The 27,342-nt window shown below is 51.7% G+C and overlaps 8 protein-coding genes across 8 annotated transcripts; 4 read left to right on the plus strand and 4 right to left on the minus strand.

The window, feature by feature from the left end:
* Positions 1 to 504: 504 nt before the first annotated feature.
* Positions 505 to 4,610, minus strand: BO86DRAFT_239116 (hybrid sensor histidine kinase/response regulator). Its single transcript, XM_025667078.1, has 5 exons — positions 4,216 to 4,610; positions 3,980 to 4,121; positions 2,638 to 3,917; positions 913 to 2,582; positions 505 to 851 (listed from the first exon to the last, which is right to left on the minus strand). The coding sequence occupies exons 1-5, from the start codon at positions 4,446 to 4,448 to the stop codon at positions 631 to 633; spliced, it is 3,546 nt and encodes a 1,181-aa protein (XP_025530170.1). The 5' UTR covers positions 4,449 to 4,610; the 3' UTR covers positions 505 to 630.
* Positions 4,611 to 5,836: 1,226 nt separating this feature from the next.
* Positions 5,837 to 7,423, minus strand: BO86DRAFT_407775 (uncharacterized protein; the record flags this gene model as incomplete). Its single annotated transcript, XM_025674299.1, has 2 exons — positions 5,837 to 6,359; positions 7,083 to 7,423. The coding sequence occupies 2 exons, from the start codon at positions 7,421 to 7,423 to the stop codon at positions 5,948 to 5,950; spliced, it is 753 nt and encodes a 250-aa protein (XP_025530171.1). The 3' UTR covers positions 5,837 to 5,947.
* A 369-nt stretch (positions 7,424 to 7,792) lies between these two features.
* BO86DRAFT_397145 (uncharacterized protein) lies at positions 7,793 to 9,292 on the minus strand (the record flags this gene model as incomplete). Its single annotated transcript, XM_025673481.1, has 1 exon — positions 7,793 to 9,292. One exon carries the CDS (start codon positions 9,290 to 9,292, stop codon positions 7,793 to 7,795), a length of 1,500 nt encoding a protein of 499 aa, XP_025530172.1.
* A 954-nt stretch (positions 9,293 to 10,246) lies between these two features.
* On the plus strand, positions 10,247 to 10,962 carry BO86DRAFT_239146 (uncharacterized protein). Its single transcript, XM_025667079.1, has 2 exons — positions 10,247 to 10,372; positions 10,433 to 10,962. Exon 2 carries the CDS (start codon positions 10,463 to 10,465, stop codon positions 10,877 to 10,879), a length of 417 nt encoding a protein of 138 aa, XP_025530173.1. The 5' UTR covers positions 10,247 to 10,372; positions 10,433 to 10,462; the 3' UTR covers positions 10,880 to 10,962.
* Positions 10,963 to 13,436: 2,474 nt separating this feature from the next.
* On the plus strand, positions 13,437 to 14,438 carry BO86DRAFT_416851 (GNAT family N-acetyltransferase; the record flags this gene model as incomplete). Its single annotated transcript, XM_025674998.1, has 2 exons — positions 13,437 to 13,923; positions 14,188 to 14,438. 2 exons carry the CDS (start codon positions 13,437 to 13,439, stop codon positions 14,436 to 14,438), a joined length of 738 nt encoding a protein of 245 aa, XP_025530174.1.
* A 1,385-nt stretch (positions 14,439 to 15,823) lies between these two features.
* Positions 15,824 to 17,045, plus strand: BO86DRAFT_446328 (NAD(P)-dependent alcohol dehydrogenase; the record flags this gene model as incomplete). Its single annotated transcript, XM_025676510.1, has 3 exons — positions 15,824 to 16,021; positions 16,073 to 16,684; positions 16,749 to 17,045. Exons 1-3 carry the CDS (start codon positions 15,845 to 15,847, stop codon positions 17,043 to 17,045), a joined length of 1,086 nt encoding a protein of 361 aa, XP_025530175.1. The 5' UTR covers positions 15,824 to 15,844.
* A 71-nt stretch (positions 17,046 to 17,116) lies between these two features.
* On the minus strand, positions 17,117 to 17,948 carry BO86DRAFT_307144 (uncharacterized protein; the record flags this gene model as incomplete). Its single annotated transcript, XM_025667723.1, has 2 exons — positions 17,117 to 17,685; positions 17,741 to 17,948. The coding sequence occupies 2 exons, from the start codon at positions 17,946 to 17,948 to the stop codon at positions 17,117 to 17,119; spliced, it is 777 nt and encodes a 258-aa protein (XP_025530176.1).
* Positions 17,949 to 19,072: 1,124 nt separating this feature from the next.
* On the plus strand, positions 19,073 to 27,156 carry BO86DRAFT_442561 (putative polyketide synthase; the record flags this gene model as incomplete). The annotated part of the gene is made up of 11 exons (XM_025676318.1): positions 19,073 to 19,621; positions 19,738 to 20,251; positions 20,307 to 21,426; positions 21,476 to 23,688; positions 23,734 to 23,830; positions 23,993 to 24,852; positions 24,906 to 25,187; positions 25,240 to 25,314; positions 25,364 to 25,704; positions 25,760 to 26,237; positions 26,290 to 27,156. The coding sequence occupies exons 1-11, from the start codon at positions 19,158 to 19,160 to the stop codon at positions 27,154 to 27,156; spliced, it is 7,311 nt and encodes a 2,436-aa protein (XP_025530177.1). The 5' UTR covers positions 19,073 to 19,157.
* Positions 27,157 to 27,342: the final 186 nt, after the last annotated feature.

Genomic DNA, 27,342 nt, shown 5'->3' on the forward strand with positions numbered 1-27,342 from the left:
ACGTCATATCTTCAGCGAAGGTGCACAAAATTGTGTCTGGATCTCCAGTTGGGTCCTTGGAATCATCCTCATTCGATTTGAAATTAACTATGATTGGCAATGTAGGTCCGCTTGCCAGGCAAGAATACAGGAGCCGAGGCTGAACAAACATTTTGACTCCGCACATTTCCAGTAAAAAGAAGGTCCAATTCCAAGGCCTTTATGGCTGTCAGCCTGTCCAATGGATAGAACAGCTGCGCGGATGATGCTATGTACAGTCGGGCAGTTGTATTGAGGGCAAGTAGCTCGCTCCTCAAGAAGTATAGTGGTGGATCGAAGTCGACCGTGTTGTCCACTGCGGGGATAGAAAGAGGCCTGGAATCCTCTTATTCGGGACATGGTATGGTCGGCGAGCTGATTCTTGCCGTTGGCGGTTGGACCATGTGCTCTGCTCGATAAGCGTGAGCAGCTTTCGCCTTGGGCTCGGTCGGACTCGACCCCGCAAGTCCATAGGGAGATTCTGACGCGAGGGAACCGTTTGACACGATGGAACCGTTCGACACGCCTGAGAATTAACGCTGTGCAGGTCGATCAAAGATGTTCCATCTTTCATCTCGAGAGGATGATATTGAAGCCTGGGATCGCTCAATCTCATCCCTTCGGCTGATCCATCAACTGCGTCACCTTCTTCAGAGACACCGGTTTCGTGACGAAGACGTCCACGCCAGCGGCATACGCCTTCGCAACATCATCATTCGATCCCAGACCAGTGAGCGCAATGATCTTCGCCGGCGATGAAGTCTTGCGCTCCTTCTCGATCATGCGGATCGCTTTGGTGGCCTCAAAACCATCCATGATGGGCATAGAAATGTCTATTGAGGTTAGAGCTGCTTCCATGAATTACACCGAGAATGCAAAGGCAGGAAAACTAACCCATGAAAATATAGTCATAGCCCTCAGGCATCGCGTCAACTGCGTCGACGGCCTCTTTACCGTTGATGGCCTCGTGCACGACAAGGGGTTGTCGCCGGCTGACGATGCGGTTGAGAAGCGACATGTTAACTGGGTTGTCTTCCACAAGAAGCACCCGGGGCATGTCCTCGGATGGGCGGGAAGGGGTAAGTTGTTCGCCTCCAGACCTTCCATTCTGTTGTGCTTGCGTATCTATTTTTGGCAATGTGGTGGATTGAGGTTCGACATCTGGGTTTAATGATAGTGCAGAGAGTTTGGTGTCAGGAATGGATGATGCTGCCGGACGGTAATGGAGACTTCGATCAGGGCCCTGGTCAGCAGATAACCCATTCCCATTTTGTACGCCGTTTTCAGACGCAATTGGCGGTGAGACATCCTCCATCCCCGGAAGCTGAGGTGGTGCTTGCAAACAACTCTGGATCGTTCTGGCTAACCGGTAGGGACCACACGGAAGGCTCAACCATTCGATCCGTGCGCGAAGCTGACTCACTCCAGAAGATTTCGAATACGTAGCACGCCTGTCGCGGTGCAGAATGAGCAACGTGGATCGTTCATTCAACCCTTTGACGCGGTGCAATTGCGTCTCGTCGACAATCACGAGGTCCGCGGGAACATCAGGTGACCACGGCTGGAGTGATATGCCATACCATTGCGTTAGGTACCTGGCGATAGCACTAGCAGAGGCGGCATCATCGGGCTGGACAAAGCACACTGTCTTCCCTGCCAGTTCTTGCTTCATGCCATCAATGAGACCTTCTGAAGGAGTGAGAAGCGGGTCATCGAGCACTGTCGCACTCTCTACACATTCTTTCTCGGGCCGCGTAAGGGGAATCGAAATCTTAACCACCGTCCCCGCCCCCAACTGACTCTTGATCTTGATATTGCCTTTCAACGAGCGGACGATGCTGTTAACAAGAGACAAACCAAGACCCGTGCCAGGGGACAGAGGATCCTCTTGCATGAAAGGTGTGAACAGGTGATATCGAAGGTAGTCGGTGGAGATACCCCGACCGGTATCGGATACAGTCAGAAGCAAATTGTCAGCCCCATCACGAGACGCGTTTTTGCTATCCTTCTGGATCTCCATGTGTACGGAGATGGACCCGGTTGGAGTGTACTTCAGTGCGTTTCCAAAAACATTCATGACAATACGTCGCAAGGCCCCTGGTTCCAAAACAAAGACCCAGTCATCCATGCCGACATCCAAAGTGATATCGACGTGCTCAGAGTTGCCACCGTAGCTATCTCCTAAGGGGGAGGACGGCTTGGAGGTTGAAGAGTCACCAGCACGAGTAATATTAAGATGATTGGCCCCAGCGCAGATACTTTCGATCGCGTCCTCGACGATTGTCACAATGTCCACGACTTTCAAAATGTACAATGAGCGTGGACCATTTTGCGCAGCGACAGAATCTCTACCATCCTGCAACAGCGATGAACCGGCCGCCCGGGCCTTCCGCTTGAATGAGTTGATTTTGCTGAAATCAAGAATCTGCTCGAACGTGTCCAACAAAGTTTGACTGCACGCCCGAATAGTATCCAGAAGCAACCGAGCTGAGCTGGACAGCGTCTGTTCCGCGAGGAATTCCACTGCGGCTAGAATTCCATGCAAAGGACTCCGAAGTTCATGCCTATTTCCCCTTCAGTCAGTCCAACTGTCACACAGTGCCAAGCAAGAACACTCACGATATACTGCTGATGAAGTCTCCTTTCTTCTTGTCAGCTTCTTGACTCCGGATACGACTGTCCTCTGTCATTAATGAGGAACAGAACCCGAGCACGCCACCCAATTCTACATGGGGGCTGAAAATCCGAGTTTCCACGGAACTCCAGCAGAAACAGCCGCCAAACCAGCGCGAGTTCGATGCATCCCACAGGGGGGCGAAGATAATGCGCGTGGCGTTCGGGAAGTAGGTCTGCAGGAGATCCAAGTCCCTTCCATTCAGCGTGTCTCGATCCCGCGGATGGAGTAATGACGGCAACTGAAAGGCCGGCTGATTACTAGTCTGCGAAGACGTCTCCTCGTCAGATGAGAAGGCTGTTCCATCGCGATGGAAGTACCACAGGGCTCCTTTACCGAAACGCTGCATCATCCGTCGCAGAAAGTGTCGACTAATTTGCTTGGCAGGCGTAAGGTCTGACTCATTTCCCCACGGCGAATCGTGGGCATTACGGGTCGAGATAGCCCAAGTAGTAGCGGTGGGCCGTGATCCTGTGGTCGTACTGTCTAGCAATCCTTCGTCTTCATCAATGTCAAACCTGTCCTTGAGAGCGAAGATTGCGACCCCTCCTTCATCCCCCAGGGTTAGGCTTTCACGCATGAGGTCTGCAGCACGCTGAAATGCCTCGTGTCTTTTCCCTGACGATGATGCATGCGATTTGATGGCAGGTCGCTTAGACGGGGCCTGCTGTTTCGTGGGGCTTGACGGTACAGAATCCGCAGAAGAGAATTTATTGTTCTGTGCCGGGCTTGTTGTCTTGGCAGACGATTTCGTACTTCGGGGGGTAAGCTTCGGGTCGATCTCGAGCGATGAAATGGGCTGGGGGCTGGGAGTTCGCGATCGGTCAAGGTCAGAAGGGCTCGCACTTCGTGGAATGGCTGCGGTCGCGGACTCTTCTTTGCCTTGGTCTTGAACAAACGAGTTGAGCCCCGACAAGACTTTCATCAAACGAGCGCTTTCGAGTGACTGCCGCGAGGTTTCCAGGTACTCCATCACTCCGGTGGCTATCACGCCAAGGCTTTCCTTGTGAGCGGCCGTCAAGGACAGATTGGGCCTTGGATCGATGACATATAAGCTTCCGATGTTGATACCACTACTGGTCATCAGGGGTGTGCCGGCATAGTAGCGGAAAAAAGGCGAACCGGACACACAGGGTATCTGACAGAATTTGGGATGTTGTTGCAAGTCGTCCACAATGAAGAAAGGGTATTTGTCCGCGGTGGTTGATGACAAGGTGATCGTTTTCTAGCGCAGATGAATCAGCATGGCGGCGCAGTAAGGAGAATTGGGGTCGCAGGGGTAGCTACCTCGCATAAGGTACCAGCAACAGGGCCTCGGGAGCAGCCCATCCAGAGCCCGTCGCCATCATCCTCATAAAGTGTGTTATCCCCAAGGTTTAGCGAGCGTGATGCCTCGGCCACTACATAGAGCGTCTCGCGATCGATCAAGCTAGGGACAATTTAGCAATGGAAACCCATATGAAGGCCAGGCTTGTGTGAAGTACAAGTCGCATCGCAAAGGGGACAGGGCATGAACAACGTACCTAATGATCGCACGCTGAACGCCTACTTTGACCGCGGCTAACTGGGCCAAGGCAGTAAGGACAAGATTTGGACTGGCTCGAGCGTACGCACAGGTCGAGCCGTGTGGATCAGTGCCCTCAGAAGCAGGGAGCAAAGCAGGGTTGTCCGGTTGAAAGTAGTGGAATAACTCCCTGGCGCGACGATCCGCTTCGTGTTCCTCCTGCTGGGAAGCCGGAGAGGCTACGTTCTCCATCGCGTCGACACCTCAGGGGGGGCTGTCAACCTGCAGGTTAGATGCGGTGTTTCCTGTCTGCTGTCCGCCTCGTGAAACCTCTGTTTTTCGTTCAGTCCATGTTGTTCAGTACCAGTACCCTTGATCTTGCAAAAGGTGTAGAGCCTAGAAAAGAAATGGTGACGATGAGAAATGAACAGAAGTCAGCGTGTGTGGGGCATGCGACAATAATGAACTGCGATCCCGAAGTTTTCGTTTCGCCTTCAAGAAAGCAGCGTCCGGCGGCAATTGCGTCACAGGTGCAGCCGCAGAGTGTGGCTTGACCCAACCGGGTCAAGCTTGGGGTCTAGACCGTTTGGCCCCTCCGCCTATCCGGCCCATGATCACCGCCTTCCCCATTTAGTCTGCGCTGCGGGTCAACTGCCAGGACAAAAATCGACAGATCTTTCCCGTCTGCATCGAATGTACGGCTTAGATCGAGATTCCTGGGATTCCTACTGAGTTGAATTCCGACGGTGGCGACTGGGAGCAGTTTATCATCGATTGGGTTTGTGGTTCTGCACAAGCTGTTTATGGAGTTCCGAAATGTAAGCAGCGGGAGTCTAGCCACCTACCTCATATTTGTTGGCTCTGGTTTGGTAGGTACCACATTATACAAACTCCTCGCACGAGAAATACCGTAAACTGGTCGAACTTCTACAATCTAGACCCATTTCACATATAAGCTTAATGTATGGTGTGCGGTGAAGTGAGGCGGAGAGAGCTCTCTCCACTGTTCCAGAAAACTGCCGGCCAGAGGGAATGGAGATTCCGCGCCACGGAACAGCTCAGCCTCGTATATTTCGCCGCTTTCGATCCGGTCCAGAAACCATTTCACTGTACAGTACGTTGCATGGTTTGTGCTGATCGCTTCTATGCCTAACAGTGGCACCATATTATCCAGACCTGGCCATTCGTACCTGACAACCTCGAACGGCCCAATGAAATACCGTCGCTTCGAATGGATGATAAACCTCCTCCGCCGGCCTAGCTTGCAGCATCAGTGTGGGGCGATCTATCCCGATCTCGCCTCTCCTCTTTCTCGCGACTCGAATTTTTTGTTGACCGAGAGAGGCCGAGAGCATGCCACCCGCACTTCCCAATTGCTGTGCGACGCCCGTAGCCCGCGCCGTTATTCGAAACGTCTTTTCGCTTGTCCGGAACTTCAGCATGACAGGGTGGCTCGCATCCGCGGACAGATGAACACAATTGGAGCTAGGTGGGTTAAGAGCAACGCGCGGGATTTGGCGCACCTTGCGATAGGGTAGTGGGGGGCGAACAATCAAGCTGCGGGTACTTTTTCCGTAACTGTAATACTTTGCATCAATAATACACATTTTAGGTGGAGGTTCTTTCAGGTGATGAATGTATTTATAAACGATTAAGGACTCTGCAAGAAACGTCGAAAACGCATCATTCAGAAGCTAGCGGTCCGATTAGGAAGCACCATTTGGGAGACCGTTCGGAAGGCTGTTTGGAACTTAGGAAGCATCGCTATCGTCCGCCAGGCTTTTCAACGTCTGAACCAAGTGTACTTGGCTTTCTTCCATCTCAAAGAAATAGCTCATGGCATCGCAATTCTTCGACGCCCGACCCGAAGCCTTGCAGTTGCCGCAGATGCCCTGGAATATCAGGGGATGAGGCACATGGAGGCACGTGGGGAACATGCGCGGGAAGTGATTGTTCCTACAACAATCGCAGGGCCACACCGGTGGGACGCCTCTCGATTGGATGAGAATGGCCTCGATGATCGACCGGTCGCCGATGTTGCTCGCAGTAATGCGGCCGCTGCACAACTCCACGTCTGCCCCCTCCATTCGGAGCAACCGCTCGCCCACACCCCGCACCCTTGCGCCTAGATAGTTCCGAATTTCATTTTCGTAGAGGATGGGACTACGCCCGGCTGCCGAGTCAGCGTCGATCCGCTCGGAAATCACTTGGATCTCGCTGTGTCTCGGAGCCCCTTCATACAATGACATATTGGTGAGTGTGTGTCCTAGAGACTGGTGGTTCTTGTGACCATGAGAAGAATTGGAGAGTATTTGCACGATAACAAACACTTGACAAGGCACAGCGAATCCGGTCCTTATATAGACAGATTGTGAGAATGGGAAACGCCTCAAGGACAAAGGCCCTTCTAATACAAGGCATTGTTTCCTCGAAAGCGAGAAGAACCGCGAAGATGCCACGATGACCCAGCATTTCTCATCGACGCATAACTCGGAGTCAGGCAGGGATCAGTAATGAGGAGACGCCAGGCCAGAAAAGAGGGTTTCCACTTCTGATGGGGGAAGAAGACGACGGGACAGTCAGGTGGTGTCTATCGAGAGGGATAAGAGGCTTCGATACTTCGATGCCTTGGTCTTGTGTCTTTGTCATTTGTGTTCGACAATAAAGAATGGCATGCAGAGGAACGGAAGAATCCCATCTGTCTGTTTCGAGTCAACAAAGCTAGTGCCGCTTCAAAGGGAAAGAAAGGGACAGAGCCGTGTCGTAATGTACCTTCAGCCATGTAGTTTGACCATTCCGTCAACGACTCACCTGCAACCCACTACTGGTGGATCTCCTTTCGCCAGAAGAAAATCCAATCCAGCGATGCTCCCCCAAGCACATTACCCCCGAAGACCCATCCCCTTCTCATTCAGCAAACGCTGCAGCGACCGCTTGGTAATCGCATTTCCCACCGCCTCCAGAAGGTCCGCGCTCTTGACGGCGGGATCGGCCTCGACCATCGCCCGGATGAGCGCCCGCTGGTCCTCGGAGAGCTTCTTGGGTCGACCGGGGCGTGGTTGGGTGACGCAATTCACACGATCCTTTTCCTTGCGAATGGTGTATTTGATTCCGCTCAGCGACAGCTCGGAGTGCAGCCGGGAGATCTTCCGCGCGCCCCAGCCGATGGAGTGGAGCTCGCAGATACGGGAGCGGAGCTGTGGGGTAATTCCTTTGCCGCGGGTCATTGTAGGAATCAAGGGGGCAGGGGATGCTTTTTGGGGTCGGATGCAGGGTATGAGTATTTTGTCGGGGTGGGTTGAAAGAAGATCAGTGCGATTGAGGTTGGTCAGTCTGCTGTTGACGTTTTGACTTGTTGTCAACAAACGCGGGGTCACGTGCCGGTTTGAACTGATACGCGGGACGTGGTGGGACTGCTGATCATGATCGACACCTGATGATTTAGGCTGCCCTATTGTATTCAAAATGTCTATCTCCCTGCTACAAAGTATATACCTCGGTTCTTGGCCTCCATGAATATGCACGAACAGTCTAGAAGTATGTCCAAGTAAAACACGCAACTATCGCTCTCACCAAGTATTCGCCCCATCGACCCTTCACAGTCTCGCCGCATTCTTCCCCATTGCCCAGACTAACAATGGATCCTCGAGGAACCGCTCCATGTCCTCCCTTTCCATCGACACGCGGAACTCCCAGGGTGCCATTCGCGTTGCAGCTGGCAACACCCAACACTGCCCGTTCGTCCGGTAGTCAAGGGTCTCTAATCGCACGATGTTTCCGAGCTTCTTGCCGAAATTAAGTCCGGATGTATTCAGTAAGCGCATGTTGCTGTAGAGGAATTGTCCTTCGCTTGGGTAGTAGGACTGCCAGTCGCTGCTGATATACTTTTCCCGAACCAAGCCTCGTATGTAATCTTTATTAACCCCGACGCTCGCCTTATAAGCACGGAGGGTAAGGTCTGCGAGAAGGGCGAGGTCGTAAGTGCTGAGTCCTGGGATCTGGCGGTACATCTCTGGGGAAGTGTGATGGGAATCAGTGGTGGCCTTGGCAGGAGAGTTGACGGCGGGAGAAAGAGGCGCGGATGCGGCAACAGGGGCCACGGCGTTTCCGGTGTAGTTTAGCGGGAGTACGCCTCTCTGGCGAAGCTCAATCATCAAAATCATGGAGGTTTCGTCTGGTTGAGGTCTGAGTTCAGGATGATAGTATCGAGATCGCGCCCAGCAGAGCCACATCAAGGCTGCAGCTACGTCACTATCGGAGAAGATTGGAGGTGCTTGCGAAGAACTCGGGTCGCCATCTTTAGCCACCGAACTTAGCAAATCCGTTGTGATAGTTTGACAGGCCTCCCTGAGACGACTCATCACCTCAAAAGGGACCGTCACGAGCTGGCACGAAATCCTGCCCACGGTCACGTCGAGAGCTGTGTTTATGCTCGGGAAGATGTCGATCCGTCGGGTCCCTGGCATGGTTTCCGTTTGTTGGCCCATCTCAATGATTCGTTTGCGACAGTCGGTATCGATAGGCTGGAGTGCGAGTTGCCGAGGGTGCTTCAAGCCTTGACAACATGCAGACAGAGATCGAAGAATGATATACACGCCCATCGCATCGACGAACAAGTGGTGAAAGCAAATTCCGATCACTATCCCGTCTTCGAAGACATTCAGTTGCCACCGGAGTCCCGGGGCGCGTTCCTGATTGACTGCATCTAACGGGACGGGCCGGTATTTGGCTTGGCCTAGGTCGTCGCCCGTGACACGATGCGAACGAACCGTCTTCTGGCGGTAGAAATACTCTTGAGCGTGCACCCGTGTTTGGACAAGAGGATATTCCTTGAGACTCAATTCTGTCGGCGGTCGGACCTCGAATCTATTAGCCTTACCTTCTGGTCGCGATGTTGGACACACGTCTCCCGCAAGGATGGGATTTTGTGTGACCAAGAGCTCAATTCCATCTTTCAGGATTAAAGAGGCCTCAGCCGGCGATTTTGTCGCTAAATAGGGAAAACATGTCATATGAAGCCGGGGCAACAGATGGTCTAATGGAGTCAGTGGGATTGGGGTAAATGTTGGAGGAGCTAGTTCGCTGTTTTCGAGCATTTCGAAGATATCGAGGTACAGGATGTCGAATGATTCGGCTCAGTAAAATAATAGAGAGTCGGATAGTCATGGGAATGCATTTATACCTGGCCAATGTCGAAACGTCATACTTCATTCACGAGGGAAAACAGCCCTTGCTTCCCTGTCACTCGGCCAATAATTGTCCGATAGTTCCTGATGTGGTACCCTTGACGCTACACTGCAGCCGAAATTGGATTCCTGCATTGACATGCAGCTGGAATGCTCCCTCTCGTCAAGGAATTTCATGATCTTGTGACTGGTGACGCCTATATTTCGACATCCCTGGCACATGCAACTCGGAGTGAATCTCGCCGGATTATTATGGAGGTTTTTTAGGCAGGTTTAGGTACCTCTTTCGAGTCACACAGAAGGATCAGAAAAGTATATAGTTTGACCATGTGGAGAAGAGTAGATATAGATCCCGACCAACTAGGTCAAAAAGTCGCAATTTTCAGTGAGATAATTCGAGTGATAAGGAGTCTTCGGCACCCGATCAAGGAAGTTTTGTGCTTCAAACCAGTTTACAATCTAGCCTACCTAGATAATGCACGATGATAGAAGGCTGATTTGTTGTTGGTGCTGGTGAGCCGAGGCGGGCATGTTTGTCGTGTTTGTCGTGGTGGGTGGGGCAGGCGGTCGCTTGTTTCTGCCGCTCGCTAAGAGGCCACGGCAGCATTCGAAAACCCTGCAAGGATAGCGGGATGATCTCAATGCCCCTCGTTCGAGGTATCGCCAACTGCCAATGCTGAGGCAATGTAGTAGTGTTTGATAGTTCATGTCTGTCTACTCGACTACTTGTCACTTGGATGCTCTAGGAATGGGTTCATTTGTGCTATGTGATGCCAATGTTGCGTTAGCCAAATCAATACCACCCTTGGGGTAGCCCTAGTAGCATATTGTCGAAAGAGCTATTGAGCACGAAGATACATGTTGACGGCTAATTTGGCTGATCGAGGCATGTGAGAAGAGCCATGATGTGATTGTAACCATCCTCTAGGATCCTAAGTGCTGGGATTGCTGGAGTCTGCGTTGCTTTCGCTGAGGGGTAAGTTGCATAGGGTACTGTATTCCAAGGCTTTCCACGTATGCAGTCGGCATCGATGCTAATATTCTCTGCAGCCTCAACCATACTCCTCGAGGATACCCTTCATGTCATTGCACTGGGCATACCAGGGCATATATCTCACCTCCGCATACTGGAAATACGGCTCGATGGATGTTGGATTGCTGTGTGCACTCTGGCTGACCCCCAGGTCGCCTTGTGCATACCAGGGGCCATGGCCAGGCTCTCTCGCCTGCAGTGGGCTGCCACTGCCAGCCGCCTGCGCTCAGGCTGCCGTCCTCAGGCACCACTTTTGGGTGCCTGAAACCGTCACGCCTGCTCCCTTATACCCCCCCGTAATTATCTCCTTTCGAAACCAGTCACCGCTGATGGCCGAACGGCTGGAGGCCCATGTTCGCACGGTGTACTCCGCTAGAGCCGGGATCTTCGGAGACCACGCTCGTTCGAATCTCGCTCAGACCACTATCTGTTCGAATTTGAAGCTAGTGCGCGAGCCTTCCTAGTGGTACGGCCCCTGATTCAACTCGGGTGGTAGACAGGGTGTTAGCCAGCACCGTTGTCGCAAACGTACGGAGGCAGCTTGGTTCATTATGGGATCGTTAACTATACTGGTCTGGCCCTTTTTTTACATCTGCCATATAATTCTACTACTTCGGCCGCACATGAAGCTATACAGACTCCGCACCAGCAGCCTGCAGAGGGTGGCTGAGGAGTTGCACTGCGATCAGTTTTTGATTGCAAGCGGTTCGACGCCCGGGAGGTTTGATCGACTGTTTAGGCCAGCCTGAAGCTATCCCGGACCCAAGTTCTCCTACAGATGATGGCATACCGGATGATGGGACATGGATGAGTTGGTAGCCTCTTGGCTAAAGCAATTCCAGCCCATCCCGTTTACTTGTCCCATTGCCCTTCCGTAGTTTACGTGTCGAGCCCGCGCAGCTGCTCATTCCCCATCCAGCACATACACCACATCCACCACTCCCCTTCCGCTCCCACCCCACAACTTCCCCTTCGAGCTCTTGTGAAGCTATTCCCGTATCCAGCTAGCTAGCATCAAATTGAAGTTATTCTCAATGTCAAACTACCACCCACCTCGTCCCCCAAGTTTCCCTTTTCCAACCACAAAACAATTAGCCATGCTGCACAAAGTTAAAACCATGATTTATACCACACTGTTTAGACCTATAACATACAAGTATTAAAATCGTCCAATTGACCTCGATAGTCTTTCATACAACAAACCCTGCGAGAAAAGAACCATGCTTTTCAGCGCAAGACTGGATTTAAGCCCTTCGTCCCTTCCTATTCGCGGTCACGTGTATGCGCAGGGAACTCGCTCGGCCTCATTCCTGCGCCTGTGTCTCCCGCGACCGACCGACAAGACTCACCAGACCCATCTTCAGATCTCTCATCCCCAAACGCATCTTCAATTCTCGATTTTCGATTGAATTATATTAAGCTGACGTCTCGTGGTATGCAGTGCTTATCTTATCGGCTATCCCCACACCCCGCGTCATTGCGCCCGCATTCACGATAAGATAACCGTTCCCGCACGGCGTCAACACGGATCGTCCCAGGGATCCATGCATTTGGAGTCGGATGATGACGACAGGGTTGCTGTGATGCTATCACTACCTCACAATGCCCTAGGCACTCGAAAAGGCGTATGCGACCGTGCAACCTTGCGATATCGATCTTACAAATGTAGTGGCTGGCCTGCTTGGTCGTTGACGACGCGTCTTGCTTTCAATGCCCAGAACTCCGTGGGCTTGGCCATGCTTATCGGAAAGTCTCTTAGTGAGATCTAATCGTTCAATCGACGATAATGTCATCTGCCTCGAGGTTGATACCGTGGTTAGCGTTGACCGGGAGACAGATTATACTGTCGCAGGGCTGCAGGGCGATCGGATCATATCATTATCGTTGCACTCAACGTGAATCTTTCCGACTAGGGCGTATCGTATCTATACCACCGGGTTTTGCTTCTTATGCATTATTGAACGGTAATAGGCGGATATCACGCAGGTACCCGAAGATGCATCGATGTCTATTGCTTTCGAGCACCTAGTCAGACGGCAACGAATGTTTACAGCGTGGACAGACCTCACTGAAGAGATCGATCATGTCTCAAGATTATCGCTCACCCGCCGTGGTAAGCTGTGGTGATATAAATTCTAGAAAGAGACAGGCTAACATGAGCGACCGATGTCAAAATAGGGACTAGACCGATTCTTGAAGTAGCATTTATAAGCTCACACCTCGAACGATGTTAGAAGGTCTGCGAAGATGATCAACAGTCCTCTACTTCGCGAAGGAAGACAAATTACATATTTTATCTGCCAATGCCTGCTCCTTACAGCCCCAGTCCATATTGAGTGAATGGATTTGAGATGCCAAATCGCCTACGACCGAGGACTATCAGGCTTTCCTTTTGGCCAGTGGACATTTTGTTCAGGCGATTTCATTGGAGTATTTGGACTAACTCCTCAATTGATTGGCAGCTCCTGTCATGCGATTCATACTCAGACTCTTATCCGAGAGGGTTGTGTGTGCATCGGAGATGCCAGTGATTCAACGTAAGTCCTCTGTGCTCAGGGCCTTTCTGACGAGAACCATATCTCATTTTATCAGGCTAAGGGATTGGGGGTCCTTGGGTAAACAGCCAATTCAGTGCGCAGTGGACGAAGTATCGTGTAGCGGAAGAGGTTATACCAGCCGTGTTGCTAGCTTCATCCTCCCGTTGTTGACTACTAAGCATTCTATAGCTCACTTCACTAAGCACCACAGTGCCCACGAACAGCCATGGATAGGTAAGCACTAATCATCCTGACCAGTTACACCTTTCTATCCTCAGATCTAATCAGATATGAACCACAGATAAGAACTGGACACCTTGCCTCAACTCACCGCTGTCCATAAAATGCATCCTTCTGCCTATACACAGAAATTAGCCTGCTGCTCTCTTCGCCCACTTTCGTTTTAACAAAAGCGACACCCGATAAAGAATCGCACGACTGACATCCCTACCACCGTCACAATCCAACTTCGAAACAACGAAAAATGTCGTTCACACTCACCCGCTGCACCCCCGCAGACTCCCCGCAAATCGCCCGCGCCATCATGCTCGCCCGCCTGACCGACCCGCACTGGGTCTTCCTCTGGACCGACCCCAACCCAGCCCGCATTATCGCCGACGTCACCGCCCGCTTCCCCTTCTCCTTAGCCACTGGTCGCGACCGCAAACGCCACCAGATGGTTTCCTACATCGATGACTCCGGAGAGAAGACGGTGGTCGGGTACGCGCGGTGGATCGTCCCGGACTCACTACTAAGCGTGGAACACAATACAGGGAAGGAGGGAACATTCTGGCCCGAGGCGCAGGTCCAAACCGTGAGTGACGATGAGCTTTGCGAATTCAAGAAGAACTTCGATGCCGCCAGTGACGGGGGCCAGGTGCCGGGAATGAAGAAAAACGGGCTGATGGAGTTCCGGAGTCGGCCGTTGGAGGAGGCGGATGAGGCGATTACGCGTGGGGAGGAGTTTCTGAGTAAGTTATTTTCTTTTCTAATTTTTCTCTAATCCTTTCAAGAGCTATACTGCGTATAATGCCTGCTTTCTGTTGTTGTTTCTCCGAAAGATTGCACCCTCTGGCCTCCGTGTGCGGGTGGAAGGGTAAGTGGAGGTGTACTGTAGGTATAGTATGGGATATGAAAGGTGGTAACTTGTGATCAACGGAGTTGTGGCCCGGGTCTCGTTTATCTTAGCCCAACCAAGGGATCATGGCATTTGCTAATGCAACCCAACCCTCTAGCCCTGGACTACCTCTGCACCCACCCGGACTTCTGGCGCCGCGGCGTCGGAAGCATGCTCGTCGCCAGCGGGCTGCAGGTGGCCGATCGCCACGGCCTCCGCACGTACGTCATGTCCGAACCCGCGGGGTTGAAGGTCTACCTGAAGCACGGGTTTAGAGTGGTGGAGACGGTCACCACGGATTATTCCGAGTTCGGGGGCGAGGCGCCGCAGGTGCTTTATTTTTTGGTTAGGGGGGTGAGGGGGGTTTAGTAGCAGCACCTTACCCAGGTAGTTGGGAGTGATGCGGTATTTGGGGAGGGGGGCTAAGATGAGGGGATGAGGGCTGGATTGTGTTTAGTGGTTGTGGACTGGATTGGTCGTTGGCATGGTTTTGTATCCTAGACTATTTGTTGGCATGTTGAGAAAGCTGGATCTAAGTACTTAGTGCTATAGACAGGACGACGATAATGGTAATGATGTAAGGGACTTGTCAATTGGTGCTAGCCGAGTATCTATACCTGAAAATAAGTTATCGGCGCCTACGGACTGGCAGAGCGCGGTGTGGGATGTGTAGTTAGCAGGGTCATCTTTGTAGGAAGCGAATGCTTCAATTGTCTAGAATGAAGGTGAGAGACCATCTTTTGAGCATACTAAGCTAGCTAAGTTAAGTAAACCTGAAGAAATGCATGCAATTCAAAAGCACTGTCCTATACATAAATCCATGTGTATAGCGTCCGGAACGATAGCATCCGGAAAACCATCGGAGGACGGTCGGCAACAAATCTGCGCCGAAGGTGTGGCGATCCCGAGAAAACTTTGTGCAGTGTGCAGTGTGCACAAAATCCAACACGAGTATTTCCGACCATCAGGGGCACACGGCTGACATGACGTCAGAGCCACACTCCCGCGGAATCGAAATCTCTGATAGTTCCCAAAGCCCAACACGCAGAGCTTTCTAGAAGCTTAGCAGAATTTAATTTACAATCCGGTCTGAATGTGGTGCCCGGATGGGGCTTCTCGGTCCGGCAGTGGCTGCGCGACCGTCAGCAGCTTATTATTCCTTAACTCCGTGGAGTGGGGCATCAGCAGGTTGCAGTTTCAGACCATAATCAACTAGCGCCCCAGGAAGCAGGGCCGCGCTTCCCTGGTTTGATGGCAGCGTTTTCTTTGGTACTGCTCCAGAGACTGCGGGAAGCGGACGTTCGATGTCCAATGACGGGTTTGTACCGAGTATTGCCGGGCCCAACGGAATTTGCTCAGTTCGACTTTTTGCAGGGGCAAAATGGCAATGTGCTTGCTGACTGTCTGGACGCAGCGGGAGCCCTCCAACGGACTTTAGCATTGGATGACCTGAATCATGGATGTGCCTCGGTCCAGTCATGCCCCTGGTGCCACGATGTGGCTCCCGTCTTATCCACATTGCCTGGAAGCCTGCAAGCCTGTTGACGGTTGTTCACAGCAGATCTTCGGAGACAAATTGGCCCCACCGCATGGCAAATCGACGCAGAGAGAGAACGAACCACTTTTCTGCTGAATTTCTAAGCAGTTCCCTGGGTTACGCCGACCTGGGTGGGAGGATGCAAATATAAATGCAGCGAGGACCCGCGGGGAATCAACAGTCCAGACAATCGTCATTTCACACATCACACCTCACACATCCCATCACATCATTCGCAATGGCTTCCACCGATTACAAGTTTGAGGGCTGGATGGCTCTCGAGCCCAAGGCCGCCGAGGGCAACATGGTCTGGCAGGAGTTCGAGCCCAAGCCCTGGGAGGAGACCGATATCGACATCAAGATCACCCACTGCGGTATCTGCGGTTCTGACATGCACACCTTGAGAAGCGGCTGGGTATGTTGTTGGTCACGATTGGATGGTGTTTTCGTCTGCTAACTTATTTAGGGTCCCACCAACTACCCTTGCTGTGTCGGTCACGAGATCGTCGGTGTTGCCGTCCGCGTCGGCTCCAAGGTCGAGGGTGGCATCAAGGTTGGAGACCGTGTCGGTGTTGGTGCTCAGAGCGAGTCCTGCATGGGCCGCAACGGCGACTGTGAGGCTTGTGCCTCTGGTCTCGAGCAGTACTGCCCCAAGTCTATGGTTGGCACGTACAACGGCGTGTACGCCAACGGCGGCAAGTCGTACGGTGGATATGCCACCTACAACCGCGTTCCTTCCCGCTTCGCTGTCAAGATCCCCGATGCCATCCCCTCCGCCGTCGCTGCTCCCATGCTTTGCGGTGGTATCACCACTTACTCCCCCCTGAAGCACTTCGGCTGCGGCCCCGGCAAGCGCGTCGGTATCATCGGTGTTGGTGGTCTCGGCCACTTCGGTATCATGTTCGCCAAGGCCCTCGGTGCCGACAAGGTCGTTGCCATCTCCCGCAAGGCCAACAAGAAAGAGGATGCTCTGAAGCTCGGAGCTGATGCCTACATCGCTACCGATGAGGACTCCGAGTGGGCTCAGAAGAACTCTCGCTCCCTCGACCTGATCATCTCCACCGTTTCTTCCTCCAAGGTATGTTTCTTCGAGTTCTCTCGCGTACCTTTGTTGAATAGCTCGCTGACTCGCTGTCTTGTAGATGCCCATCACCGACTACGTCCAGCTGCTCGACCGCGACGGTGCTTTCGTTCAGCTCGGTGTCCCCGAGGACGGTTCCCTCTCCATTCCCGCCCCTGCTCTGATCTTCAAGCGTGTCAAGTTCAGCGGCTCCCTCATCGGCTCTCCCAGCGAGATCCGCGAGATGCTCGAGTTGGCCGCGGAGAAGAACGTCCGCACTTGGGTCGAGGAGCGTCCCATGAAGGATGCCAACACTGCCATTGTCGACATGGATGCTGGCAAGGCCAGATTCCGTTACGTTCTCTGCAACGAGCAGTAGATTGACGACTTCAGTTGTTGTGTATATAGCCCCCCATAGATTTAATGACTCGATTTGAATAGACATACCATTCATGCACTGATTTCCTCAAAAGCGCGTACCGTAAACTGCACCCCGGCAATCGTGACAGTCTGTCCGGTGGTCCATCCCTGTGCGTCAGGAATGTCCTTCATCAATGGCAACTTGTTCGCTTCCGCACCGACATTGTACTTGGTGCACCATCCTTCAGTGGCATCCCACTCCTCCCGAAGGGCACTCACTTCCCCTCCATCCTTGAGAACAGTCGTTTTCGAACCAGGCGATCGAACATGTCTCTGCACCTGCCGGAGAGCGAGATACGTGCCCCAGACCCGACCAATGAACGTCCGAGTCACATCGCCCTCCTCGCCCTCCTTAAGATCAGGACCACTTTGCGATTCCAGAACCCAGGAAATCCCCCTCGAAGGCCCCTCAGGACCCCGCCTGAACTCCAACTCCCGCCACACCTCCTCGTACTCGCAGACAGGTTTGCCGGGTAGATCCGCCCGAGGCATCGACCCTTTCTCGAGATCGTCCCCGTTCGGCAGCGTGGAGAAAGTCCCACAGTCGACGTCATCGAAGGAGTTGCGGGAGTCCAGCTCGTGTGTGAATTGGACGCGGGCTGATAAGGGGGTTAGTATGCTGTTGTGCTGTGCAGAAGAAGGAAAGGGGCGTACTGGAGTCATTTGGATCCACGACGCGTTGGCCAGCAATGGCCCAGTCAATTGTTGTGGTGGCTTGGTCGATGCGGAGGTCCACGTACCAGCCCGTTACAGACATGACGATTGTGTCGGTGTTTTCGAAGGCGGGGGCCGGGGGCCAGCGCAGCGAGATGCGCGTGGAGAGGCGGCTTTGGGAGGGGGTAGGGGGAGTTGTGGGTGACATTCTCGGCGGTGGGCAAGGATGAAGGATGAAGAGATGGAAAGTTGGTAAAAGGTTCTGTGAGGATTCGGTCGAGGGGTGCGTAGAGAGGTTGGTGAGGAAGAGAAGAGTACCTTGCTGGTGGATGATTTATCCCCGCTTGCTGCAGCTCTCCGATAAGCGCTGGTAGTTAGTCCACTTTGGGCTTAGTGGCTCTTGTGGCCGCCGTTATCTCGTCCCGTGCAACAGCGACCGTCGGCATTACACGACACTCCTTACGCGAACATCAAACATGTTAGACTGATGGTGATACCGATCCTTAATTGAGCTTTTTGCTACGTCTCCTCTGAGTCTCTACGAAGAAAGCATGCACATGTCGTACCACCCGGCCGGGGAACTGCAGCGGACAGCACGACTCGCTGGCTACATAAGTTATCCGCGCAACGATGGCCACAAGATGACGACCACCGACGCTAGCAACGCGATTCATGTGATATCGTTGGGGACGGGGCCTACACATTTTTGAACCCTTTGAGATAACAGCTTATTTTCCTTCTCTTTCCCAGAGAAGCTGCGAGGACGATCGACTACTTGCTGGAAAGGCGACAATTCATTTTAAATATTCATTTCTGGGAGCAGTTTTACTTCTTGTTGATCTGAGCCATGCTAGTCACAATCTGAAAGAAATCACCGTGCCTGATCTCGAATTGCAACATCCGCAACATTCGCAACATTTCACGATGAATGATTCCATCCGGGCGTACAATGGGTACGAAGGTGGTACTGAGTCAGGACCAGGGACGACTGGAACAGTGTTTCGGCATCACGGGCTGTAGCCAACAGAATGATATCTGTACAAGCTATACAACACATGTTGAAGTGACCGTGACTTTCCTTGTGGCTTCAAACTGAGGTACCCGCCGTCCACTGAGCGTTTGTTCTTCCCTCCGCACCGCGAAAAGGCTGCCTCCGGAAAGCCACTTTTGCGATCGTTCCCTCATCAAGCTAATCCAATCACTTGGTTTAGAGAAAGAATACGTTCAGAAGGCAACAAGAACGAATAGGGAAAGCCACAACATATCAGAGGAGTCACAAATAGCAGATACAAGCATGGAATTTAACGACGAACACGGAAAAGTATCAATTTCAGGGGCCATCGACGAATACGATCACGATGAATTGGCCGACCGACAAAACTCTTCGTATCGCTGTCCGCCGATAGCTATTGTGGGTATGGCTTTGCGGCTTCCTGGAGGTGTGAGGACTACGGATGATTTTTGGGATATGCTCATCAACAAAAAGACTGGTCACTGTGAAATCCCTGGAAACAGATTCTCGGTTAACGCCTTCTACAGCGAGACACAAACTCATTCTGTCAGAACCAAGCATGGATACTTTCTCGAAGAAGATCCTGCCGATTTTGATCCTGATTTCTTCTCTGTTCCACTGCGTGAAGCTTCTAGGATGGATCCTCAGCAGCGAAAGCTACTGGAAGTCGTGTGGGAGTGCTTGGAGAGCGCAGGAGAGACAAATTGGCGAGGCAAGAACATCGGCTGCTACGTCGGGGTCTTTGGTGGCGACTGGCTTAGTCTGGCGGACAGAGACCCATTGGCAACCGATCGGTACTATGCACTGGAAACAGGAGATTTCGCTTTGTCAAATAGAATATCCTACGAGTACGATTTCCGCGGACCAAGGTATGACCCCACAGTTGTTACAATAATTGAACCCTAGGGACGCCAGCCTTCTTTTATGTCTTGATCTATGTCCTGCTGTTCCTCCTAAATTTGTGGCTAATGAGGATGAATATCAGCATGACACTGGAAACAGGTTGTTCATCATCGATGATGGCATTACATGAGGCATGTCAAGCTCTTTACTCGGGCTTGTGCTCGTCGGCTATTGTTGCTGGGACAAATCTAATTCTGTCACCAACCATGATGACATCAATGTCGGAGAACCTGGTCATTTCACCGAGCGGAATGTGTCGCAGCTTCGATAATGCGGCTGATGGATACGGAAGGGGGGAAGCTGTGAATGCCATCTACGTCAAAGTCTTGAGCGATGCTGTTAAAAATCACGACCCAATTCGGGCTGTGATTCGAGCGACGGCCACGAACAGTGACGGCAAAACACCGAATATCACGACCCCCGGTGTACATTCTCAAGGAAGCCTCATAGACACAACATACAGAAGAGCAGGTAATATTAGCCTGTCAGATACTGGTTATTTTGAGTGCCACGGCACAGGAACACAAGTGGGCGATGCGGCCGAAGTCTCAGTTATTGCTGAATTATTTGGAAAGAAGGGCATTACAATAGGCTCGGTAAGTCCACTGGCCTGACATCGGAGATTAAAAGCATTAATGCGACAAGTTATAGGTCAAACCTAACGTAGGCCACTCAGAAGGGGCGTCCGGCATTACTAGCATTATAAAAAGTGTGCTGTCCTTGGAGAAAAAGGTTATCCCTCCAACCATTTGTCAGAGTCCACATCGCGATATACCTTTCGAAGAAGGAAAGCTTCGTCTGCCCTCGGAACCAATACCCTGGCCCCAGAATCGCCAGGAAAGAATTAGTGTCAACTGTTTCGGGATTGGGGGTTCAAATGTTCACGCAATCATTGACTCCTACTCCTCGACTGCTCAAGCTAGTGCCGAGGAGACCACGCGAACCGAGGATAGAGCCGAACTTTTGGTTCTGTCAGCAAGCGATGAAGACAGCTTGCAAGCGCGCATAGTCAGTTTCACAGAGTTTGCAAACAAAACTACTGCATCACTTTCAGACCTTGCTTATACCCTTCGAGCCAGACGTGTAGATTTGCCCAACCGGGCTTTTGCGATAGCACGTCCCAATGACTTGATTGATGCCTCCGCATTTCAAAAGTACACAGCACAGGATCGCCTCACTATTCTGGCCTTTTCTGGTCAAGGTGCTCAGTGGCCGGGGATGGGAAAGGCTCTAATGACTGAACTTGCAGACTTTCGAGACTCAATCAATGAGATGGACGACATACTGCAAAGCCTGCCTGATGGGCCCGATTGGGCTTTAGCAGATGAAATTACTAACGAGACTAACTCCCACATCCACGAAGTACAGGTATCACAACCGTTATGCACTGCCTTTCAAATTGGCTTATACCACGTGCTAGCGAACCTTGGCTTGAAAGCCTTTTACGTGGTTGGGCATTCTAGCGGAGAAATAGCTGCGGCGTATGTGGCAGGAGCGATCACAATGAGATGCGCTATCATATTGGCATATTACCGCGGGGTAGCTGCAAAGGTTGAGCAGGGACGTGGATCAATGTTTGCTGTCAGTCTCAGCTCGCAAGAGATAGGTCCTTACCTGAGAGAAGGTGTTGTCATTGCTTGTATCAATGGCCCGAAGAGTGTAACCCTTTCTGGCGACAAGGATGAGCTGGAAAAGACCATTCAGTATATCAGGCAACAAAGGCCCGAGGCACTATGTAAGCTGCTAACAGTAGATGTGGCCTATCACTCCCGTGAGTATCTTCCCCTTAAGCGTATTATCAGGTCCTGACTCAAATACAGATCACATGATACGCTGCGGTCGTTTCTATGAGTCTCTAATAGCACCACATTTAGAGCACCCGTCGACACATATGCTTCCTCTCGCGTCAAGCGTGACGTGCTCTATCATCGAAGACCCCATTGAGCTGGGATCCTCCTACTGGCGTCGGAATCTCGAATCCCCGGTGGTATTTCAAGGTGCCATTGAAGCAATTTTGAAAAAGGAGCCACGACAGCAAGTGACTTTGGAAGTAGGTCCTCACCCAGTGTTGTCAGCCCCATTGAAACAGATATGGAGAGATCAAGCGTCCGGTCAGAACCACGTTTATGTCCCAACTATCCTGCGCAGCGGTAAGGGCGCAGAGATTCAACTCCTAGAGACTACCGGCCTTCTCCATTGCAATGGCGTACCCGTGAACGTGGGACTAGGAAACTCGGATGCAAATGCAAAGGTAGTTACAGAACTGCCACTGTATCCTTGGGCACGGGGAAAAGCTCAATGGCAAGAGAGTCGTGTGGTACGAGACTGGAGGTTCAATGCGGCCATGCATCATGAGCTCCTTGGTTCTCGCGTGTCAGAGATGCCTGAGCTTGAGCCGACATGGAGAAACTTACTGTCTCTTTACAGTGTTCCTTGGATATGTGATCATGTTCTACAAGGAAGTGTAGTTTTTCCGGCCGCAGGCTATATTGCCATGGCAGGGGAAGCAATGCATCAACTGTTCCCCGCAACAGAAGGTTTCGCGATCAAGAACCTCATCCTCAAGGCACCCTGGATATTGGAAGGGAGCACAACCTTCGAGGTTATTACCAGCTTCAAACCCACCATGTATTCCGATATGGAAGACTCAGAGTGGTATTCTATGTCCGTTATGGTTCACGATGGCACTTCATGGACCAAACACTGCCAAGGGCAGGTGAGACCGGAGTCAGCTGCACGTCAAGATGCTGAGCGACCACAAACTTACCCTCGTTCTGTCGAATCCGAAAGCTGGTATGACGCTTTGAACAATAGGGGACTCAACTATGGCCCGCGGTTTCGAGGTCTCAAGGAAATATTAGCAGATCCCCTTGGGCTCACTGCGGTAGCATCAATCGTGGATGATGCATCTGAGTACGATAGCCGATACTTTGTTCATCCTACCGCTATAGACCACTGTCTACAACTACTGAGCGTCGCCCAGTCTAATGGGCTCATGCATCGCTTGCCTGGACTGGCAGTTCCGGCCTCTATAGGGGAGATCTACGTCACTCATGGGGAAAGGCAGATGAATGTTCATGCTGCAATCAACCCCAGTGTCTTTGAAAAGCGACTAGGGGACGTAAACCTGTGTGCAGACGGTCATGTAAGACTGTCAATGCAAAATGTCTTCTTGTTCACCCTGGATGATAACGGTCTCTATAATGACCCTGCTGTTCCATTAGTTGCGCGGATGGAATGGACGAAAGATATAGACTTTCTACCTTCTGATCAATTGCTAATCGAGAGAGCTCCAATGTACTGTGGTGATACAGCAGCGAGGGTGGTACGGGCGATGGGCAAAATTGCCATTCTTTATATCCTAAATGCTGCAGACATCGTGAATTCCATCGAACCCTGCTCTGGCCATATGAAGAAATGGAAAGATCACATCACAAGTCAAGCTCGCAACGTTGCGGAAGGTAAAGAAACTATCTTCGCAGGGTCACAGGACTGGGTCTCTATTGGAGTCGACAAGAGAAAAGACCTCATTCGTGAGACCTTGGAGGATATCAAGCCTATACCGCGAGAATGGACCGTTCTCCCCACAATGCTTCAGCGGGTCTATGACAACTGTGAGCAGTTTCTGCTCGGTATGGTCTCTCCACTAGATGTCTTCTTCGAGGACAACATACTCGAAAGATATTATGCGGTCACCCCGCCACAACAGACGAGAGACTTCCTGTACATGCTAGGCAAAACAAACCCAGGACTTCGTATTCTCGAAGTTGGGGCGGGAACTGGATGTGCCACTTCTGAAGCACTGAGATGTCTCCAGACGCCGGATGGTGTTCGACTCTACTCGTCATACACATTTACCGACATAACACCTGGATTTTTTGCCACTGCTGCGGACAAGTTCAAGGACTATGGTGGCCTTGATTTCAGAACTCTCGATATCACCAAACCACCAGCCGAGCAAGGATTTGAGCTGCATAGCTTTGACCTGGTTATCGCATCTAACGTCTGTTTCTCTCCACTCCGTTATCTCCAAGTGTACATCTCATTGCACGGTTCTCACAACACAATGTCTGAACAGGCTTTGCATGTTACTCCGATTCTCCAGACCTCATTGAAGAGTGTGCACGACCTCCTACGCCCAAATGGGCGTTTGTTGCTACATGAGCTTGACCCTAGTGAGAGATCTTGTTTGCACACTGATAAGCATCAAGAATACTGACTGTCGAATTAGCACTCTGGATCATAGACTTCTTGATGGTATGTATTTGAGATTATGAAATCCGAATGCGTGTTACTGTGGAGCATCTCAGCTAATGATGTACTACTCAATCAGGGAGTATTCCCTGGATGGTGGCTCGGAGAAGAGAAAGATAGACAACAACGACCGTATGTATCACCTGACAGATGGGATATAGAGCTCAAGCAAGCGGGTTTTACCGGGCGCGAGGCCGCAGTCTACGACAACCAACGCCCTTTCCATACGAACTTTACTATGCTATCAAGACCCGTAGAATGCAAAGCAATACAACGGGGCTCTGTGCATATACTGCGCGGCGGGCCTGAGAGTATTTGGGCACATGGTCTGCGTAGATGTCTTGCGCAGAGTGGCTACTCTGTGACATCTGGTGGCATGGGAGAAGAGCACCCTAGTGACGCTCTTGTTGTTTCCCTCCTCGATCATAACGAACCTTTGCTATACAAAATCACAGATGAGGCCTTTGGGTTACTGCGAGATGTTCTCCAAAACATTGGTGGAGGTGCGATACTCTGGCTTACTCATCCATCTCATTTGAGCTGCCCGGACCCTCGTTTTGGTCTCGTACACGGCTTTGCACGCACTATGCAACAGGAGAGCGATATACCGTTTACGGTATTTGAGATCGACTCGTTTGACTTTAAAGCATACTCACATGTTTTGCGCTTGATTGAGAAGATGCGCCAGGCAAAGCAACTCTCCTGCGCAAGCATCGACCAAGAGTATGCTCTGCACCAGGGCGACGTGTATGTGAGTCGTTGTCATTGGCCTGTGAATGACATACCGACGTCTCCGATGGATCAAAAGAAGAACGTGTGCAAGAAACTTGATATATCTGCATATGGACTTCTGGATACATTGCATTGGTGTGATACGACCAACCCCTCGCTAGGAGACGATGAAGTTGACGTTGACGTCTGCTACGTTGGATTGAATTTCAGAGTAAGCGGTTTCTGATTAACTTCCTGATTTGATTGCTGCTCACAACTCTACAGGACTTAATGGTTGCCATGGGGTTGGTTGGTGACCGGCGTAGTTTAGGATTTGAAGCAGCCGGTGTCGTTCGCCAGGTTGGATCGCAAGTGTATGGGTTTCAGCCTGGAGACAGGATATGCTTCACCCAGAACGGTCTCTTTGCTACAAGATCTGTAGCCCATCAGCGCTACTGCGTCAAATTACCAGATGGACTAGACATGGAAGATGCAGCTACTATGTTGTCTGTTTACGCCACTGCACTATACTCTTTCCTTCGTGTTGGGGCGCTTCAGACTGGCCAGGTGGGTTGAATAGACAAGCATTGCCAAAATATGATCACACTGACAATTTCAGACCGTCTTGATTCACTCGGCATGCGGAGGTGTCGGACAAGCTGCTATCCACGTTTGTCGCGCTCTAGGGGCAAAGGTGAGAGTTCGTACCTTATAATGGGCGATGCTACTAACAGGACGCCTAGATTTATGCCACAGTCGGAAACGAGGAAAAGGTGCAATATCTGGTTGATCATTTTGGATTTAGCAGATCAAATATTTTCCACTCAAGAGACGAGTCCTTCGTCGCAGACTTAATGCGCGAGACGGACGGACGCGGCGTCGATGTCGTCCTCAACTCATTAGCAGGAAAACTTCTTCATGCTTCATGGAGTTGTGTTGCTCCGTTCGGCAAGATGATTGAACTCGGAAAACGAGACTTTTTGACAAATGGCATTCTCGACATGGCACCATTCCTCGCAAATCGCGCTTTTGTGGGCGTCGACATGCTAGAGCTTGGACAACAAGATTTGAACACGTGGGAATGGTGGGTGGCCATGGATCTCTCCTCCGCCACGTCCAATCTGCTTACGGGTTCACAGGTTGACACAGAAATTCAAGGCTTGGTTTGAAGATGGCAAGATCAAACCCCTTCATCCCATCAGAACTTTTGAGGCTGCAGAAGTCTCGAGTGCTTTCAGGTATATACAGAAGGGCACTCATATCGGCAAGATCTTGGTCAAGATGCCCAGTTCGCCGGATGAGCTCCCATCTGTACCCGCTCCCTCAGTGTATAGTTTCTCTCCCTCTTCATCTTATCTGTTGGTTGGTGGGCGTGGCGGGCTTGGACGCTCTGTGTCAACTTGGATGGTCGAGCGAGGTGCTCGCGAGATTGTTTATCTCTCTCCCTCCGCTGGCCAGTCAGAGAGCGATCACTTCTTCGGAGAAGAACTGAGACTTCAGGGCTGTGAGGCTATATTCGTTTCCGGAAATGTGGCGGTGCTTGAAGACGTACAAAAAGCGGTTACGAGATGCACGAAGCCTTTGGCAGGCGTCATGCTCTTGTCTATGGTCCTACGAGTAAGTGTGCCCGCCCAAGTTAAGGTCATAAACATCCCAATTGACTTTCCAGGATCAAACATATTCTAAGATGAGCTACGAGGACTGGACCACATGCTTAGACCCGAAGGTACAAGGGGCCTGGAACCTACACCATGCTGTCCAGGATCAAGGCCTCGACTTCTTCGTGGTGTTCAGCTCCATATCCGCGGTCAACGGCTTCACGGGCCAGGCTAATTATGCTGCTGCCAACTCATTCTTGTCAGCCTTCACTAAATATCGTCGACAGCTTGGTCTAGCGTCGTCCATTCTTGACCTCGGCCCGGTCGAAGACGTGGGTACGCTCCGCACGAACGCGAAATATCTGCACACTCTGCGGCGGAACGGTATCCGTATGCTGAACGAGCAGGAAGTCCTCCAAGGCCTCGAAATCGCGATCTCGCATTCCGTCAACCACGGTGATGACCTTGTGCCTGAGAAATTAATTTCGAACCCAGCCATCGTAGGCCTCGGTAGCACGAAGCCCATCACCGATCCGATGATCCGGACCACCTGGCGCCGCGAGGACCCTCGCTTCGCGCTATACGCAAACATGGACCTGAAAGGGTCGCAGCATGAGATCGAGAAGAACGAGCTCCGGACGATCGCGGACGCGATACAGCGTGATCCGTCGCTGGCCGATGATCCTCGGACGAAGAGCTTGATCGTCCTCGAGATGGGCAGGATGATCCTTCCGCAGATCGCGTCGGGCGACGAGGCCGCGCAGGCGCAGTGCGAGAGTATCAAGATCGATTCCCTCATGGCCATTGAGATCAAGGCGTGGGCGAGACGGGTACTCACTCTGGATATAAGTCTGGTAGAAATCGGGAAGGCGGCCACCGTTGGCGGTTTGGCAGTTGTGGCTCTTGAGCATCTCAAGGTGCGGGGTGAGAAGGGGTAGGTCGGCGTAGTATTGATATGGTGACTGTTCGCGGGGGTCCATTGTGGCTATGTTTGCATTTTCGCCTAATACTTCTGTAGGGGTGAAGATTAATTACCAGATTGACTAACGTGTTTTCTGTTATGCTCTCTCGTTGTCTATTTTGTATCCATTGATAATAGTATTTGATCAGAAAGTGGCTTTGTT

The sequence above is a fragment of the Aspergillus japonicus genome (genome assembly GCF_003184785.1).
Source record: "Aspergillus japonicus CBS 114.51 unplaced genomic scaffold BO86scaffold_9, whole genome shotgun sequence".
Taxonomy (NCBI): Eukaryota; Fungi; Ascomycota; class Eurotiomycetes; order Eurotiales; family Aspergillaceae; genus Aspergillus; species Aspergillus japonicus.

Bases quoted from the DNA above. Each gene is read 5' to 3' on its own strand.
- BO86DRAFT_239116 (XM_025667078.1), bottom strand. From the start codon at position 4,448: ATGGAGAACGTAGCCTCTCCGGCTTCCCAGCAGGAGGAACACGAAGCG. The intron at 3,918-3,979 runs GTAGCTACCCCT...CATCTGCGCTAG, and splicing joins TTGCTGGTACCTTATGCGAG to AAAACGATCACCTTGTCATC. The intron at 2,583-2,637 runs GTGAGTGTTCTT...AAGGGGAAATAG, and splicing joins GACTTCATCAGCAGTATATC to GCATGAACTTCGGAGTCCTT.
- BO86DRAFT_239146 (XM_025667079.1), top strand. From the start codon at position 10,463: ATGTCATTGCACTGGGCATACCAGGGCATATATCTCACCTCCGCATAC.